Here is a 20,970-nt window from a genome sequence, read left to right as displayed (position 1 = left end):
GCATCAACAGCAAATGACAGAGGACAGGGGTCTTTATTGACTGACAAAGATTTGAAGAACAGAGCTCCGAACACTCCTTTCAGAGAATTCTTAACGGCGACTGGACCGTCTAACCCTGAGCAACCAGAATATATTTTTCCTGGAACAAATGCCACACAGGAACCTGTTGTGCGACAAGACACAATAACTGCCACCAGCAAAGCTGAGGTAGGTGGGTCTATAAGAAACGCTAAGACAAAACTAACAACTAACCAAACTACTATAATACACATAGAAGTGGCAGAACCAAAGCTATCACAAACTACAAAATCTCCAAACGATATCCCAGTGACATTACCAACTTCTTTTAGCAAGGCTGTTTCACCTCTAAAAACGACAAGCCAAACGTTACAAAAGCCTACATCCACTGCGTCAGCACGAACGCACGAGGTACCATCCAACACAGAGTCGCACGCGATGTCGATAGCTAACGAGAAAAAAGATATACATACTGAACTTCCGCTTCAAGCTATCCCGCAAGAGGAACCGACCAATCCTGTATTGCCAGTCAGAGTGCCAGTGGAACAACAGACACCCACAGGGGGTCCACTACAGGTTATCCCGCAAGAAGAACCAAGGAATCCTTTATTGCTAGTGCCAGAACAAAAGCCACGTACAGACACCTCGCTACCGTCTCCTGCTGAACCAAATACAGTCGTACATTCAAAGGAGGTGAAGCCATCGCCGTCATCTGTTCCAGGGACAAAACAAACTACAATGATAACAACGACAAAACATTCAATAAAGAAACAATTAGAAACAAGTCATGCAAAGAACATCCAGGGAACTGATAGTTCTAACAAGCCAACGACTTCAACTAATACGGCTAATAGTTTGCCTACCAGTGAAATTCCGAGTACACAACAGTCACTTGCTGACCAGCAAGCCTCTGCACAAATTCCAAGTCCCACAAAGATGGCACTATTAAGCACCATAGATACTCCCAACCATACCTTGAGTAACAGTAAACCGTCCCCTACGTCCGTTCCAAAAGAACGCACAACGTTACAGGTGGAACTGCAGAAAATGATAGCAAAACACAGGGAACAGGAAACGGTAAGAACGGGATCAGCTACAGCTCACGAGGAGCAGATGAAGCTAATAAAACAGCTACTTTCGGAAATAGCTGGATCTCCGAATAATGTCCCGGTAATGCAGGTCCAGACAACAACTCCAATACCTGTGCAACAGATCTTACAACTTATTCAAGCCCAGGAAGTTAACGCAGCCCTTCCAGTTCAAGTTCCTCGGTCAACGGTTCAGTCGACACTGTTCAACGATATCATAGCAATGATGCAGTCTAATGAAGCTCACACAGGTAATCCCACACAATCAGTTCGTGTGAATCAATTACCGCATAATCAACAACAGATAAACTTCAATGGGCATCCCATGATGCACCAGCATACTGTTATAGACCCTTTGGAACAACAACGAATAGCAATGATGAGCCAGATGGGAAATCCTATGGCCGGCATGTATGGTGGAATGATGGGGTATATGAATCCTGAAATGATGCAAGAAATGATGTATGGAGATACCACGGATCCTCCAGATCCTGTACAACCACCAGAACAAAGTAACAAAAAGAAAGAGGAACAGGAAGGAATGACTAGGCCTGTGCCGACAACTCCGGTACCAACCACCACCACGGTCACCGTGGCTCAACCGTTACGTCATCGGACTCCACTGAAACTACAACCAAGTCATCATGCACTTCGAGATCCAGATATACGCGCATACCCACCAACAAGAGGACCTACAACAAAGAGTTCATGGCAGGAAATGGATGCTGCGCATTTTAATACCAGACATAGATACTTACCATCTAACTCTGAAGCTCTGTCTGAAGTGAAACAAAGACAACGACCGATGCAACCGCCTCTATCAGATGCACAGATTAGAAAACAACATGAACACAAATACCAAATTTTAGGGACATACGAAACTATCAAAGGACCAGCGATGCTGGAAAGTCCATCTCGCCCCAAGGAAGGTTTTACACCAACGACTGATCCTAACATGTTATTGAAAATAAAAGCGTCAATCGAACGAGCACTGAAGTCAGCGGGTATAGCAAAGGATGTAGAAATTGTATTAACGGATAACAATGAAGAGCAAACAACTTCTCCAACACCTTTAACTGGAAACACATTATTAGAAAAAGTAAAAACATCCATAGAGAACGCATTGCAGTCGGCTGGGATTTCAAAGAATGTGAAATTAGTTTTGAAACCTAAAAATAAAGAAAACAGACAGATGCCTGTCGTGACTAAGGCGCCTGTTATAACCACAAAGTCAGTCATCAAGCCTACAAAAGATTCTTCCTGGATAACACAGGAAGGTAGTCAAGTGACAGATATGCAGACAAAACCGACGACAGTAAACGAGGCGTTACACGGAGGAATGAGTTTCCTATCCTACTCAGAAAGGCCAGCCAAGATACCAGTTGATTCTTCAAATCATGTATATGTTCAACATAATGTTCGCAAACGCAAACATAAGGAAACCTTAAATCGCCATCCACTAGATTCGCTGATGATAGGCCACATCACGACAGTTTCACCAAATTATGAAACACCGAAATCAAAGGATTTACCTCAAAACGTAGAACTACTGGGAGGATTTACACCAGATATATATCTAAATGAGCAGGGCAACCGACTGACAGGTGGTATTGATAACATTCACAAGGACACAAGCAGTCAAGCAATGATAGAAGGTGGATGGAAGGTACTTTCAACGGATTTACATTCGTCGGGGACAAATAATGTCATTAACCAAGTAGATAAAGCAGAGACAATACAAGTAAAACCAGATAACTTTGTTCCACCACCGCCGAGGAATAAAAATAGAATCTTTCATAGAGTTCCACCGCATAGCCGTATACCACCAAAAGAGCCAGCTAAAACAACAGATGTGCCACAGGAATCTACAAAACCTAAACTACAATCCGACAGATCCGATATTGTCAATAAACTGATACAAGCTCTAGCAGCTTCCAAACATAAAGGACTGCTAGATTCTTTGAGTGATGTACTGCTGGGTAAACAGAGCAATCACGTAGGGGATGGGAACACGAAGCAGGCGCACGAAGCGTCCCGGAGGACATGGCAAGGACAGAGAACAACAGGGATCGGGTCAGGGATCACACCGTCTGTAAAATCACAAGTACATTATACCGAGAGTAAGGATGCTACGCGTCATGTACCACCGCCGGTTCTCAGTTTGTCACAGGCTCCAAACAAAATACATTCCACGCATAATCATATAATATCTGCACCTTTAGAACCAATAAAATCCAACGATAAAGTGTTTGGAAGTATGAACGATATGCCACATAATCGCCATGAATCTAAGGTGTTATCTAATGTAGTGAGGACGCCATCTGAAATTACAATGGACAGTGCTAGTACATCTCCAATCCAAGTGCCAGCACAGCCCGACATAGCATCAACTCAAACTAAAAACACATTAGCAACAGATCAGGTCATTCGCCAAAACATCGCCACCAAACACATAACTCTTAACCATTATGTGGTGCCATCTAATTCCCCAAGGATGATACATACAACAAACGCCAATACATTTTCTGGAGCAAACCTTTTCCGACGACAGACACAAGATCTTCCTCCACACATAGACACCCAACTCCACCAAACGAGGATAATACAGCCAAAGGACGCACTGTATCAACAAGAAGGTCCTTCCGTGCTGGAACAGACACAGGCGATCAAGCAGGGGGTGAGTAACGTTGATTTAACAAGCATTTATCCTAAGGCAAAGGGGGTAACCATCCGTACTAACACATCTGCATTTACCTATGTTGAACCTAGCCCGACAACTCCTGAAGTAACCATGCGCTCAGCGCTGTCTTTCTCTTTAGATGTTCCTTCCTCGAAATCAGATGTTCTGTCATCGATACCTTTGATTGCAGACTCCGCCATTAAGATCGAAAAGGTAGTTGGTGACAATATCTCTCCACAATACCCCTTGGAGAAAGCAGGGTCCAGTGAGCCTACATTTCCTGATTATTTCCGAACGATAAAACCATTAGAGATTCCAGTGACCGTCACGTTTCCGACAACTGCTGGTTTGAAACCATCGGGTCCACTACTAATGAATAGCAGAACGATGCACACGAACGAAAAAGCGGATCCAAAAGTACCAATTCAACAACATTATGAAAAATCCACCACAAAATCAACGGTGACACTTTTACCTACGACAGTAAAGATTGTGATTGATGAGTCGACACCATACCCACAGCCGTCAATGGTACAGGACCCGACATACTACCCATACAAGGAAGGTTATATGCACGACCACGGAACTGAAAAACTGTATTCAGTTGATAACACTGACTTGTTTTCCAACTATAATGATGTAGTTCATATGCCTGGAAAGTTGTTAAAGCGAATACGGAAATCAAGCGATTCGGAATTCTCAAAAAGCTTTTGGCGTCCTTTAAGTACACGTCATAGAGGTCATAACCAGGCGACTGGAATACCAATATTAATGCATTTATTTTCTCCTACAGTTTCGGAACCTACAGTTCCGGAAAAGAAAAAAGTAAAACCGATCGAAAAGACACAACATACTGGTTTTAAGGGGCTCGCGAACCGTATGGAAATTAAATCCAAAACCAGATATCAGCAGAAAACTAGAACTTTATTTGATGTAAGTAGACATTTGCAAATAGCGAAAGACCGCAATACACCAGCTCCGCGTGTTGCATTGAAAAGAAAGAAAGACCTGCCACACCCAAAGACCGGTTCATATACTTTTCCTCAACGTACATTGAAAATACCAACTTCAAAAATAACCCCTATCAAAGAAGAAGTATCGCCAAAGAAAACTCAACTTCATTCACATTTAGGTATCCAACATCGGCGGGAAAGACCAACAATCCTGCCACACCCAAAGACCAGTTCATATACTTTTCCTCAACGTACATTGAAAATACCAGCTTCAAAAATAACCCCTATCAAAGAAGAAGTATCGCCAAAGAAAACTCAACTTCATTCACATTTAGGTATCCAGCATCGGCGGGAAAGACCAACAGTCACGTTAGATAGGCGACCAACACAAACTTTTGGTACGAGAGGACGACAGGCATCACAGAGTCACCCTGAAATATTTGGAAGAGGTGAACAATCAGGCCCAAAAATAAGTCCGAGAAGAGATAAGATATTGAGGTCAGTATTACCGCCAGTAGATAATAGATTGTTCTCACAAAGAATTAGTTTCCAACAGCATGCAACCGGACGACACGTAGTCCCCATGGAATCCCCAAGACGTGGAACTACCAGGAAACAAATTAATTTGAGACAGCTTCCTAAAGGACCTAATTACCATGCTGCACCTGCCCAGCAACCTCCCTCAACAGGCCTGCTTCAAAAACAAACAAATCGTTCTAAAGAAAACTCCGTTCAGAAAGTAGCTCCCAAAATATATATCCCTGGTAGTGATCGTATTACAAACACAAGAGACAGGAAGTCAGATTTGTATTCCAAAAAGAAGCCAAAGGTGTCTTCAGCTTTACAAGTAAAAGAGAAAACAACGAAAACTAACTACCAACTATCTAATAAAATGACGTCATCGCCTATAGATTTTAAGCAATTAACATTGGACATTCTTCGGACCATTCGTCCTGATGTACATTTAAATGAACTGATAAAGGATTCAACCACGACAGCAACTACTACTATTCAGAATGGACATATTATCACAAAGTCAAAGAAGGGCAATAATGATATAACGCATGTTGAAACCAGAATCAGTAATGTAAGCCATCCACAGTTTATACAAACGCCATTGCAGACATCGCCGCTAACAACACCAATTGTAACAACTTGGAAATCTCGTAATTTAAACACAAGAGACAGGAAGTTAGAGTTGAATTCCAAAAAGAAGCCAAAAGTGTCTTCAGCTTTACAAGTGCCACAAATAACAGCGAAAACAACGAAGACAATCTCCAACAAAGATAACTTAAAAGCTAAAACCATAAATAAAGTCAGTGTAAAAGCATTTCATCAAACTGTAGAAAAGTCATTACCAAACGGTATAATAATATATTCTGAAAAACCTGCAATATTTACCAAAACGACAACAATCAAAGAACGGCAAACGGCATCTACTCCTGCTACACATTCTGTAAAACAGAGAACAGAAGTTCCGTACACAACAATGAAGGAAACAACGGTATTACAGAAAACTAACGACCAACTATCTAATAAAATAACCTCATCGTCTATAGATTTTAAGCAATTAACATTGGACATTCTTCGGACCATTCGTCCTGATGTACATTTAGATGAACTGCTAAAGGATTCAACTACGACAGCAACTACTGATATTCGGAATGGATATATTATCACAAAGTCAAAGAAGGGGAATAAAGATATAACTCAAGTTGAAACCAGAATCAGTAATGTAAGCCATCCAGAGTTTACACAAACGCCATTGCAGACATCGCCGCTAACAACACCAATTGTAACAACTTGGCAATCAACAACTGAAATAACCCCTATGACAACACCGCAAACAACGACAGAAATTATAACAACACCGCAAACAACTACAGAAATTATAACAACCCCACAAACAACGACCCAATCTACAACAACACCGCAAACAACTACAGAAATTACAACAACACCGCAAACAACGACAGAAATTATAACAACACCGCAAACAACGACAGAAATTATAACAACCCCACAAACAACGACCCAATCTACAACAACACCGCAAACAACGACAAAAATTGTTAAAAATCCGCAACCAACGATCAAAGTTGTAACAACCCCGCAAACAACGACCCAAGTTGTGACGACTCCGCAGACAATCACAGTAACCACAACGAAAACTCCAAAATCAACAACAGTTTTCTCAACTCCGCAAACAACTACACCAGTTGTAACAAATCCACAAACAACGACCAAAGTTGTTACAACTCCGAAACTAACTACAACAACAACAACCACAAGTCAAGTTGTAACGACTCAGCAAGTGACCAAACAAGTTGTAACATCTCCGCAAACAACGTTAGAAGTGACGACTCCTCCGCTTATAGCAGTTCCGGTTGAGACAATTCTTCTTAGTACAACTAAAGCAACAACAACGAAAAACTCCCCGCAGGCATTAACATCAATAAACAGTAAGATGATTAATCCGAAAACAACTCCACAAGTTATCACATCAACTGAAGAAAGAAGGACACCACTTGTGACAACAGTGAAGGAGGCAGTGCCATTATCTTCGACAATTCACCAGTTATCCCCTGATTTTACCACAAACAGAACCTCAGGGCACGACACTAACGAACAAGGCGTGTATAATAGTCAAATGAACAGCAAGTCCGAGGTACAATTAGTGCGAATGACTGATCCTCTCACTAAAACATCATTTTCAAAATCGCCTATTTTCCACCAACAGGATACGAGGCGGATTTCGTACATATCTTTACCTAACCCAGCAAGTTCTGCAATGTATAAACCCGTACAACCCGTAGCCAGCGTCATTCAAACTCTCAGTAAAAAGGAAATAAAGTCTGACAGAGATATTATAAGAACTTATCAGTCATCGTTAAAACCCCGTCTGTTATTGAGTCCCTCTTTATCTAGGGGTGTACCGTCTCGGAAAACCAATCAGCCAAACGTTAATGGCCACCAAGATCGCTCTCGTGATGGTGTACTAACACAGGTAAACAAACGCAGGAACCATCCAGAGGATGTATCGCAATCGCAGCTTAAAAAAAGGGAACAACAATCATTTCGATCCAATAATCAGCACATAATTTCAAACAATACAGGACAAAATAGCCAACAACATCAGCAGCAACAGAGGATACAAGAACAACAACTTTGGAAACGACGGTCTAAGCCACAGCGAAATGACCAGAAACCAGTTCTACGAGAGTTCAGGTTTCCTGTCGACACTCACAGCCGAACGCGCATTATTAGGCAACATCAGACACAGCATCAGACAACTACGTCTCGAAACCAACATCAAAATGTTCAGCCATCTAGAGTGGGTATACCGAACCTTCAGCAACAGCAGCAGATACAGCAGAAACACCATCAACAACAACAAGTCGGTACCAACCCGTCACAAGACAAATCGTCAAGGAACTCGCAAAGTTCAAAATATACCAACACAGCTTTTATTACCACAACACTTCCTCCTGTCAAACAAATTAAGCAGTTTCTTCAAACTTTCTTAGAATCATTGGACCTACATAGTACTCAATCAACAGAACAACATCCAAATTATACAGGATTGCCGCAACAACGCCTTAATACTCAGCAATTGTCAATGCAATCAACTAGACATAGTCTCCCGTTTAGTTTGCAGACACGTACTGTAGGACCGACGCACGGCTCTGCAGTACGACCAACAAGTCTACACAAACAAAGTCAGTTGCAGTTGCCATTGCAGCAAAATGTACATAAAAAGGCAAATTTTAAAAGAAAAAGGATGGAATCGTTGTCGAGTTCAATAAAATTCGCAGAAACTAATACAAATCGGGCACTCCAGCAGTCTCCTACAGTTGTTACTAATAAACCACAAACTACAAGTCGAACGAGACTTCGGAGCATGCTGCCATTGTTTACAAAATTCCATCCATCAAATTTGCCTTCTAAAAATATTATTCAGGTAATGCCGAGTAGGACAACTATGCTTAGTACTACTACCACTGATCCACCGACAACTGCTTCAAGCGTTAGCGTCAAATCGTTATTGATGCAGCTGTTTAAAAAAGAGATGCGAGACAGTATTAAAGCTATAATGCCTCATCAGCCGACAGTCACAACAGAAAGACCCACAACAACAACAGTACCTATTACAACAACGACATCTACTTCTGCGCCAACAACAACAACTGTGAAAATAACAACTCCAGCAAGTGCCGAATCAGCTGCTGGTCAATGCGGAAGAGGTCAAACGAAGAAGTATCATTGTGAGGGCAGGGACATGTTCTATTCAATGCCTTCCATTGTACATTGGTGTATCGGCATGTGCTTCAGAGGAGCATGTATAGAATCGGTGTGTTCTTGTAATGCTACTTGTGTTCTTACACCAGCAAATTCGCAAGAAGAAGCGCTTGGGTCGGCCATATCATCTGCGTTGACCGGAAAATCGACAGATACAGGAAGCATAGAGTTAGCTCTTCAATCCCTTCTAGCCACACTTGAGTTCGGGACGGCTGCCAGCCCTACTGCCGCATCAAGATTTACATCCAGGCCTTATACCAGTACATTTGCTCCGACAAGTTCATATATCTCGTACGAACAATTTGTATCTGATCGAACAACGGTTTCAACAACAACCAAGCCGACTACCACAACTGTTCCTAGTATCTCAGGTTTATTAGCATCAATAGAAAAATTGATTGAAACAAAACTACGAAGCATGAAACCCTCTACAACGAAGAGCCCCCTTTTGGACGCAGAGGGTGAGCTGATAGAGGCGGAGGATATACCTACTACGACTACGTCAACTACTGTGCGGCACCCACCTACTCAACGCAGGCATCCAACTTCTGTTCCGTATTCTCAACTCAGATATCCGAATTCTCATCCATCTTTTCAAAGAAGATATCCAACGTCTCCTCCTCCAACTCAACGTAGATATCCAACTTCTCCTCCATCTGCTCGTCATGAGCAACAGAGCGGTTGGGAAAGACGAGATCAGCCAGCATTTCATAGACGTGACCACGCTCCAATGTGGCACGACCGGGGAGACCAACCTAAAGAACATAAAGACCCGTGGGGTCGCAGGTCCAGACCAGTTGAACGTCGTGAATGGCAGGATCCATGGAAGGATAGTCCTCCACGCATGACAGAACCACCTCCAGAACAAAGATGGGGTGAAGGAGGTGGTGTTGGTCGTGATGGAGATGGTCGTGGTGGAGATGGTCGTGGTGGAGATGGTCGTGGGGGAGGAGATCAGTGGGGTCCCAGAGAATTCATCAGAAGAGATGGTCCACCTCCTCGACACTTGGATACAACACCACCGCCACGCGCATGGCAGGATAATTGGCGTAGGGACCAAGGTCCACGGCGTGACTTGGGTCCCCCAGAAAGGGGCGGATGGGGAGGAGACAGAACAACAGTTGACCCACTGTCACAGTGGGGGGACCGAGGGTTTCGGAGACGTCGTGGCAGAAGGTTTAGCAGAAGAAGTGCATTTCAAGGCGGCGAAGATGCTGAACCGGCAGATTAATGGGTATGTGTGATAACAATATTGCAATAATCCAATCAGCAGGTGTTCGAGATATCAATTAATGACCGTTAATAAGCTGAATTCTCAATATAATGTTCAAGGCAAACGGTTTTGGACGTTTCAAACCAGCTTTTACGAGTCATGGACCTTTATTTTAGGTAAAACGATGAATAGAGCAGCAAGCTTCATCAGAACTATGAGTGTCAAGACCTTCTTAAATATCACCTGTGGTGGAATTTACCTTGCTGAGAAAAAATAACCATCTGTGAAACGAAAATCATGGGCTATACATATGCTTGTTTTGTATATAGATATTTCAACTAAGCAATGAAAAATTATATGCATTTTATCCAAATGTGCTAAATGTATATAAACATGAAACGACTTTAGATGTTACAAATGATACTCAGCTAATGGTTTTGTTATCTATGTATGTGCCATATCGGATCTATGTTGTAAATAGTTCGTGTGTTTGTGTGTAGCAAACGTTAATAAGTAAAGGTTAAAGTGACGTGCGGTACATATTTAACAGTGACGTACAATTCTTTATTTATCGAGGTTTTATCAATCGTGACGTGCTAATTGTACAAAAAGTATTGTATGTTCAGTGTATATATCAATTTTCAATAACAAGTTATTGTATCAAATACAAACCATGTAATAGTTGTTTCAAAATAACTCTTTTTTATATTCATTTAGATGTATTTTTCTGTTTTAGACTTTTGTTGTTAAGATATAAAACAAGCTTTGAGAGTCATTATAATATAGTTCATGACTACATACATCAGGCCCTTTCTTTGCCTTTCAGGCTGATAATAATCTGTGTGTTATTCAATCTGTTAAGACCAATGTTTTAGTGGTCTTAAGAGAAGAGTAAAATAGTAGTTAACTTCCGAACATTGTTTACCATTTAATATGCTTCCCGTGTTTATAACAGTCGTTCAATGTGATATATTTTAAATAATCCTTCTTGTTATTATTAGCTATATCTGGGTTAGGAGGGATCTACCGGCTCATACACCCCGTCTGGTCTTTACAGACCAATGGGGTCTATGAGCCAGTAAACCCTGACAATCTTTTTTATCTGCAAAATTGTATGAGTTTTAGTTGTACCTGACTGCTACAAAAATAGCCCCTACCGGACACCTTTTCGGCAATATTTCGGACATAACACAATTATCCTTGTCATAAGCACCCTAGCGGCCACTCATTGCCTGTTTCGTTGATTTTGCTGTTGTTTTAGATTGCTTGAAGGCTATTTAATCATGTGAATTATTGACAAACCTCGAACGCTTGAGTGTGTCGGACGCCATGTTTGTTGTTATGCTGAGAGATTCTAGTGTGAGTTATCTCCCTTCGCACGTGCTTTTATAGACCTCGGTAGAGCGGGTGTATATTTCTATAGACACCGGTAAAATATCCAATCAGAAAGAGTGTTACACATTAGAATAGTGACAAAGAACAATATATGATATCTAATCCTAATGTAAACACAGATGTAGTGGAATAATTTTGTATTTGTATCTACTTCAATAACGTGAATTTCTTCAACATTTGTTTAGATTTTCCTCGTTATTTCTAGGTTAAAATCTTACTAAAATAAATAAAAACAAATATGTTACTATTTATAGTTTTTACAGCCCTTTTTGGTGTTTCGTTTTTCAATGTAAATAACTGTAAAGTCCATAGCCTGATTTTTAATTAAAAAAAAGATTCGTGTAAGTTCGTGCCTCTGATGTAATATAAAGTGTTATTATTTTTTCATATTATTCCTGACAAGTGATTGGACAGGAGTGCATCACGTGTCCACCGATAAAACTGATATTGACTTGGTGCGCGTGATTTTGTTGAAAGTCTGGGTGTTTTCAAAAAATAGAATTATGACGTATCTCCAAACTAACGCATCGTCCCGCTTCCGTAGATTTTTGCTGTGATTTTTTTTCAGATTGAAAACATTACTCTTTTGAAAATAATAAAACAATTGTAGCCTTTGACTTCGGGCGATACCTGGATTTATCGACCCGAGAAAAGATATATTGACCTCGGACTGCGTCCTCTGTCTATATATCTTTTCTCGGGTTGATAAATTCAGGTATCGACCTCAGCCAAAGGCTATAATTGAATAATATTAAAAATGTTATATATAGGCACGCTTTGATTTCCACATTAGGATGTATTTATAACCTCAATATCCTGCACGATTTCACCCCATTTACTCAAACAGATCTTATTATTGGAGTTGTTATCGGAAATGTTTTAGTTGCCATGGTGGTATTGTCAGGTAATTGATGTTGTTACAATGCAAGCAGGATTTTAGCATATTCTATTTTTTTTAGTTTATCGTCTCGCCAATCCCCAACATTAAATATATAGTGTATCACCTCTCTCATGCCAGTGTTATTTTTGTTGTCTTAACGTTTCAATACATCCGCGATGTCAAAACGACAGCCATTATTGAAAGTAACAAATAATAGAACCAGATAAAAACCTGTTGGATTGTTTTATTATTAGATTGTGAGAGCGTGTTTAAGTAAGCTATCATGTAATGATATATGCTTAGCAAAACTATACCATAATTATAGCACAAAGCAAATTATGTTTTCCTTAATGCTGTGAGAAATTCAAAGCTATATACCTATATATGTTATATTGATAATTTTATATTTAGTATTTTAGAAATTAACAATAAGAAATAAAACAATAAAAAACAAAAAACAAGGAGGAACAGAAACGCTTACATCCCAACCTTCTACAAAGATTTGGAAAACTTGAAAACAATAAACCGAGTTGAAAGAGAAACAGATAATGGTGTTTTGATAGATATGAATGTTTTTGAAAACTTCTTCTAATTATTAAGGTTATTTTTTTCTGAGGCTGATAAAATATCGATTTTCAGTTAACATTTCTGACCCAAAGTAAATTGTTCAAACAATAACTTACGCCACCCTTAGATCTGCCAATGATAGAAATGGCCGCTACCACTCCTGAAAAATAAGAAAATTAAGCTACATGAAGCAAAATCAGGTATGTGATAGTAAAAGTATATGTGTAATACCTTTTTATGCTATTTAATGAATGTGTTATTCTTGTTATACTAAGTGAAAACATGACAAAATATCTTGGAATATCGCGTTAGGAAGTCGAAAGTTATTATCTCAAAATTTCAAGTTAGAAATTCACAAAAAAAACCACCTTGCTTTACGTTGTGCTAAAGCTATTCCGTACAAAGCTGTTTACAAGATATGAAATATAGATATTCAGTACGTTGTACTTCACAGTTATATGCAGCATATGAGATAGATCACCCGTATACGATCGTTTTGGAACTGACAATAACTATGAACGAAAAAGGTTCAACTAAATTGCTAAACCTTTTTATTATATGTTGTTGTTTATGTGATGTTCATAATCATGTTTTATCATCTGTCTCCTGACTTGTTTGATGCATTTTGTCAGTTTCATTAAAAGAATAAAATGCATTTGAAATATACATGACTTTTTACTAATTCTTGTGCACAATATTTTGTGATTCAATTGCAGGTTTCCCTTAAAATTAACAATTGCAAATGAAATAAAGGTTAACAAAACAATAAGTCAAAATCAACTTTTGTCCCATTTAAACCAGTCAATGTTTATTTCACTTGTTAGTCTTAACAATGCTAAGTATGTTTTTGAAAATGATATTGTCAAGGATGTGTACGCCCTTCTCCAACTCTTTTAACTGAAGATTAGTCTAACTGTGGTATTTCCATATTTTTGTCCATAGTTTAGTAATACTAGTACATGATGAACATTTTATGTTATAGCCCAACAGTTAACAATTAATAAGTACATCAGGACGGTGTTTAACACTGTCAGTTGTTACAGAAATAAGATAAGTAATCACTTACAGTGCATTGCTACCTAGTTATAGTTTTTATCATACTGGTGGAATGTGTCATTTTCTTTTTCTCGTTAAACACACAAATCCTTTAGTTGCATCAGCTAACAAGATTACGTACATATGACAGGTCAAGCCCCAGAGGTTCTGCCTAACATCTACACGAAGAACTATTAACAAACACATACCTTCGTCATGCTTGTTTTATTTCAGTGTTTGCTTGCTGATTTTACAGGAACGTCCACAAATCGTTACACCCATATCTATCTGTTATTATTTTGTAATTTTAAAATACAAAAACTTGATAATCCGTCATACTTTTGATATTTCACAAACCAATGACGTAACAATCGATGTAGATCAGTGTTAGGGAATGGTTCATATGAGATATATTATATACCTAAAATCAAGGGTGTCTTTAACGTTCATCCTTTACGATACCAGGTGGTAAACTGTGGATTTCTTAGTCCCCTATGTTTAACATAACCTTGATAGTCACAGAGACCTTTATAAGAGTAGAACACGGTTTGTTATATACACGCTGAATTTATTCTAAGAAATAAGCCAGTACTCATGTATTATTTTAATTCACGCAATTAGAGAAGTTAAGCCCATTATCTTGTTCTTCAACAGTAGTCGAGACCAATTTCCATCTTTTTAACATTTAGCATCACCGATGAGTCGTACATAGACTAAAGAGTTGTAATTATCTTTCAGTTTATTGTGTTTATTTCAAAATTTAACAGACAAAGTCTGTGTCTTACGTTCATCATATAACAAAGGAACGCTATCTTTGGTAATAGGGATTTGGCAAGTGTTTTATCATCTGTGTAGTAGTGGATATTTATCTATTCTTAGCAAGGAAGATATTTAATGTTAATTAGTAGGTATTTTTTATTTTAACACTTTATTCCTACCTACGTATTTTATCCTTTTAACCTAAAGAACCACTGATAAGACCGCGATAGACGAAATGGTCACGTGGTGGGGTAGAATGTAGTTTTGCCTGCCTTTTTGCATCAACACTGTAAGTAAATAAATATGCGCTGTTTTCGTATTTCTAGCAATTATTCTAAAAAAAATGTCCTCATCTATTCACACAAATTATACAAACATCTCCAATACCCATCCATTCCATACTAACTGACTTGTTAATTCTATCATGAATGATAATTAGGACTAGCAAACTCAATAGAAAGCCCTTCTATTAGACTAGCATGCTTTCTCTTGTGGCACCTTGGTTTTACTGATATCATACCTAAGGTTTTGTAATGATAATTAAACAGGAATATAATTCTTACAACCATCACATATATGTACAAGGTATTCAACTCGCGACGGCTAGCAATTACTTACGTCATATTGTGTGTGTAAAATAATAGTTGTCCTGAATTTCAAAAACTTAATTTAAATAGTTATGGACATTAAAATGTAATAATAATGACAAATTCCAAATTAAATTGATAGTTCTTTTTAATTGTTTCGGAATGTTATGAGGGGGGAGTTTATTTCCATTGTCATTATAAGATAGGAAGTTTATGCATCCGGTACAAATGTGAACCGGCTGGGTTTTGTGGGGTATGTCATTATGCTACGATTTCATTATTACATGTCAATATTGATTGAAGAGTTCATGTTTACACGCAATCTGTTTTGTAAAAAACATATATTTATGTATTTCTATATCAGCTGGGGATGTATTATTCATTTCAATTAAGCATATTCTTAGATACAAAATTTACAGGGAGACGACATACTATTAGATTAACAAGAAAAGTTTTTTTACAGTAAAGCATCGTCAAGCTTAGTTACGACTGGTTAATCAGACCTTAACTAATTAGTAATGCGATAATCATTGATAACAAAAATTGGATGAAAAAGAAGAAGATTTGTCCTCATGACTAGCTCATTCCTAATAAAATAGAGAGACACATTAAAAACTGTTTTTAAGACAACGTTCTTTGACGAAACGACGCATACATTACCGTATGTTTCATTATAACACTATAGGTATAATATATCAATTACATTAATGATAAACAGCATCAGATAAAGAAACAGGTATGTGCTCTCGGGAATAATACAAATCATGTGATATCATTATCAATGATTTATACAACATCAGTGTCCATTAATTAATTTCGGTGAATAGTATATAAATCAGGTTATAATATATACAGTAAGCACCAGTTAGAGTGGCCCAGGCATGACTATAATTGACATTAATAGTCCCTTGTCACACACACATTCAGCTACTCCGATTAAACTGGACGGATCCAGTTTATCTCTGTAAAACATATGTAATGTTTTAATTAACTCTTCTATAAATAATGGAAACAACAGACCTTGTCTAATAATGTGTCATTAACACAGCCCGCTAATGACACCACGCTTGTCAGCTGTGTGGTACAACTGGACCGCGTGGTACAATGACTTGTTAGCTAGAAATTCCCAAAACACACATATATACATTGTTTTCAAAATGATTCGCGTTATCAAAACTCATTTTATAAAAAAATAACATTTCGAATTTGTACACATGATACTAAATTATAATTTTCAAAATCTTTCGAAAAGTTAAGTCAGCATGGCTAGCTACTCTAAGTATGATTCCTAACGAAAATATTTCATTCAATTCGGCGAATAAGCCTAATGCAGCTTAATACAACTGCTGAGGCTTCTAGTGCGGAGTCTTATGTCTTATGTAGCTTTTTATTATGGACGTTAAATCGACAAAACTTAATTAAACATTCTATTCCGAATAGATACATCATGAAAAATTCAAATCTGAAGTTAGGACTGTTGAAGCTCTCTAGTCAAAACAATAATTGCAATCAAGCTTTCTTATCCGGGGTATAATCTTATTGATCCTTCTAGGCTGGAGTATATTTTAGACTGGAGACTTACAAATCATTTATAGTTTGAAAGAAATGCCAAAAGGATTTTTCTAGTCCCAACCATATCGTGGTTGGCCTGCAGTGTTCTAGTCCCAACCATATCGTGGTTGGCCTTACGCAGTGTTCTAGTCCCATCCATATCGTGTTTAATAGTCCGTAACTTAAGCCTAATAAACGTATTCTTCTCCGAAGTTTAAGCTTTTGGTGTCTTAATAGTCCGAGTGAAAGTCTAATAAAACTGCCTAGCCTGTAGTATAAGCCTAATGTTGCTTTAAAGTCCACACAGTTAGCCTCATAAACAGTGATTGGTTTCGCCTCCGATATTTGTGGTATTCACTATGTGTTTGTTTTGTTGTGTCCTAAATTCCTGGTCCCACTTGTATGAAACATCTCAACTCTTGAGATTTCCTCAAGTCTCAGATTTCCCGTAGAAATTGCTTGAGCTTTTCCTTAACTTTGAGATGTTTTATACAAGTGGGCCCAGATGTTGTATTTCTCCCCTCATTACCAGACTTTCTCTTTGTTTGTGTTTCTGCGGTCCCCGATTGTATTTGTTTTGAGATCGCCTTTGCTCCTATTGTATTTCTATTCGTTTTATGTCTCCTCGGTCCCTATCTTCGTCTTTACACTGAGTTCTGATTTCCTTCATTCTGCACTGCGGTTTTTACGTAAATAAGTAGATACGTTAGTAAATTGAACGTTACACATAATGGGAAAAGTTTGAGTGTATTGTGATTTCAGAGGATTTTTCCGGAGACTGCTTATGGTAAACATTTCGCTTCTGTACTAACAGCTATGCTCATTTAATTCCAACTCCTTATGGCATTGAAATACTCAGAACTGATTAGCTGGTATTTACCGCCAATGTATACGGTTATGGATAGTAATAAATTGCACAATAGAAGCATTAAAATTAGGAAAATTTAATGCATTGATTATTTTTGTGACATTTTATCAGTATCAGGATATTGACGTTTAAGCTAGTATATTTTGATTATTTTTTTCCTTTCAGATCCCAACACTGATTTGAGGAACCATCGCGATAACAGATTGTGGGCGAGAGGTTAACTGTGGGGTATAACGTCTTTGTGAAATCTACGTTATGTACGTGCTTGTTTGTATCGTAATCAGTATTAACGTTGTTAAGGTGAAAACAAAAACATTATTACTCTGTAGTATTATTTGTGTAGCATTGTTGTTCACCCTTAGTGATACGATTTATCTACAAATCCTGTTTGGTAGAACAAGCTTTATTTTACCGTAGATTTCGTGAGGAAGGAGACCTCAACGTGCAAATGACATAACTGATTTTATTTCGCGTGTTTTTTTATCAGACTGTGCATACATGACGTAAGCAACTGTTGTAAAAACTATTTTGTGAACTGTGAATATAAAAAATGCAAACGAGATTACTGTCCAAATGACTAAATATGTCGAATGCATTCTACAATACGTATGTATTTCAAAAGTATGACAGAATATTGATGTTTTGCATGATTGTGGAGCACGTTTTAAAAATATAGGTACACTTTTCTATACTAATGAAATATATATCTTTTTTTCAAGGGACACAATTGCCTTTTCTATTTATCACATTTTAACAGTAAGATGCTGCATCAGAAAAGTCGGAATAATTTTATCGCAATGTACATGCCAAGGTAGAACGATGTAACGCTTGACAACAAGGCAACATGTCATTTTAAATGGGTTAATTAACGCCATTTTGTCATTTTCTGCTATTATTCGATTATATATATAAAAAATAACGTAAATTGTGAATTAATGTAAATGTCTCAATTATTGCCAAGGAGTATCAAAACAACCACTTATTCTGCCGTCGCTTCATCTGATCTTGAAAATAAAAATCAACAAATTTTAAGAAACAACATTTCTGTCAACTTCACTGTAGTGAAGATTTATTTTTATCAAATGGATATTTTCTGATATTTCATCAGTAACAAATGTAAAAGATGGAGAAAACTCAATGCGAATAAGTTCATAACAAAATTGAAATGAGTTCTATTCATGACAACAGAAAACTTTCTTTGCAAGGTAAATTGTATATAAAGGGAGACAAATCGTTCATTCGTACACGTAGCTTTACAATAGCATCACAGATTGCTACACAAAGAGGATAAAGGAGCACGAACTATTTATTTCCATTGACTACACCAAAGTGTACTGTCACGCAAGCGTTACATGTATTTATATCAATGGACGACATCGAATAATATGTTTACTACATTAATGTGTGACTCAATGGACAAGCGTTTTCTTGTTGTAACATTTTTTTACTAGCTTGATACCATGATATTTACGTGGCGTCATATAAGTTGGCTATGGCATTGTTTTAAATTTTCCGCCTTACATGTAGATGGTGAAATTTTTCGAAACGATGTTTACCTCGATTACGTGGAAACAAAGTTATATAATAGCTCTAAAATTAGACCTTGCATTATTTATTTGGTAGTATTAGACAAATATGTGGGTTGTCGTCCTTTGTGTTATGCCATCGATGATTTCAGTCATAAAAAAAGTAGTTACGTTTTAAACGTTAGAAAAAGATTATTGTTTTGTCAAACAGCTATAAAAAAACATTTTTTTTCATAATTTATTTACCTTTATCATATATTTATTATGACATTCAATAGAATAGTACTTTTTGTAACGTAATATACATACAGTGTACATGAACGAAAACACATAGTATGACGTCAACAAGGTGTAAATGATGATGTCAGTAATTTCCTTTTAAAGGCAAAATAATTGATGATTTCTTAGTACTTGCTTGTAAATATTTACAAATGTGTTGTGATTGTAAATATGATATTTGTTTGGGTATTGATTAAATAAAATCTAAAGCTCGCTTCAAATCCATGTGATTTTGAAAATGAAATCTGTGCAATGTCTTGCAAATATTCATATGAGAGCTTGTTTACGAGTCAAATGAATTTTAATTGAAATTTGATAATAAAACATACCTTCACAGATCCATTGTTTTCATTTATTTGTTAAGCATTCAATCGTGTTTATCGCATATATGATGACTGAGAAGGTCACCCAGTCACATAGTAAAACGTAATCCGTGCCAACATACCAGGTAAGAATCATAATTGTAAATTCAGGTGGGAAGAGACAATATTTGTTACGAAAGAAACATCAAAACAGTTGTATTGCAAGCAAACATAAGACATCAGGGGTATACCGAATTGTCAACAAACCGTGAGGGGTATACCGAATTGTCAACAAAATATCAGGGGTATACCTAATTGTCAACAAAATATCAGGGGTATACCGAATTGTCAACAAAACATCAGGGGTAAACCGAATTGTCAACAAAATATCAGGGGTTTACCGAATTGTCAACAAAACATCAGGGGTATACCGAATTGTCAACAAAGCGTCAGGGGTATACCGAGTTGTCAACAAAACATCAGGGGTATACCGAATTGACAACAAAACATCAGGGGTATACCGAATTGTCAACAAAACGTCAGGGGGATACCGAGTTGTCAACAAAACGTCAGGGGTATACCGAGTTGTCAATAAAAAATCAGGGGTATACCGAATTGTCAACAAAACGTCAGGGGTATACCGAGTTGTCAACAAAACGTCAGGGGTATACCGAGTTGTCAATAAAAAATCAGGGGTATACCGAATTGTCAACAAAACGTCAGGGGTATACCGAGTTGTCAATAAAAAATCAGGGGTATACCGAATGTTTTAAATTTAGATCTACTGATACCGAATTGTTCACAAACCATCAGGGTTAACCGAATTGTTAACAAAACGTCAGGGGTATACCGAATTGTCAACAAAACATCAGGGGTATACCGAATTGTCAACTTAACATCAGGGGTATACCGAATTGTCAACAAAACATCAGGGGTAAACCGAATTGTCAACAAAACGTCAGGGGTATAC

General features: G+C 37.8%; 1 protein-coding gene across 3 annotated transcripts; it reads left to right on the top strand.

Moving 5' to 3' along the window:
• The first annotated feature begins 218 nt into the window (after positions 1 to 218).
• On the top strand, positions 219 to 20,029 carry LOC110447527 (mucin-3A-like). 3 transcript variants are annotated; one of them, XM_021493305.1, is made up of 3 exons: positions 3,790 to 4,918; positions 5,075 to 10,272; positions 18,059 to 20,029. In XM_021493305.1, exons 1-2 carry the CDS (start codon positions 3,898 to 3,900, stop codon positions 10,267 to 10,269), a joined length of 6,216 nt encoding a protein of 2,071 aa, XP_021348980.1. In that variant the 5' UTR covers positions 3,790 to 3,897; the 3' UTR covers positions 10,270 to 10,272; positions 18,059 to 20,029. The 3 variants fall into 3 exon arrangements, with proteins under 3 accessions (XP_021348988.1, XP_021348980.1, XP_021348972.1); XM_021493313.1 differs by lacking the exons at positions 3,790 to 4,918; positions 5,075 to 10,272 and adding an exon at positions 219 to 3,783; XM_021493297.1 differs by having other exon boundaries at positions 3,790 to 10,272.
• The last annotated feature ends 941 nt before the right edge of the window (positions 20,030 to 20,970 follow it).

This window comes from Mizuhopecten yessoensis, unplaced genomic scaffold, assembly GCF_002113885.1.
Source record: "Mizuhopecten yessoensis strain PY_sf001 unplaced genomic scaffold, ASM211388v2 scaffold395, whole genome shotgun sequence".
Taxonomy (NCBI): domain Eukaryota; kingdom Metazoa; phylum Mollusca; class Bivalvia; order Pectinida; family Pectinidae; genus Mizuhopecten; species Mizuhopecten yessoensis.
Note: the sequence above shows the minus strand (reverse complement) of the source record. Positions and strands in the feature narration are given on the sequence as shown.

Excerpts from the sequence above, each read along its gene's own strand:
- LOC110447527 (XM_021493297.1), top strand. The coding sequence starts at position 3,898 with ATGCGCTCAGCGCTGTCTTTCTCTTTAGATGTTCCTTCCTCGAAATCA.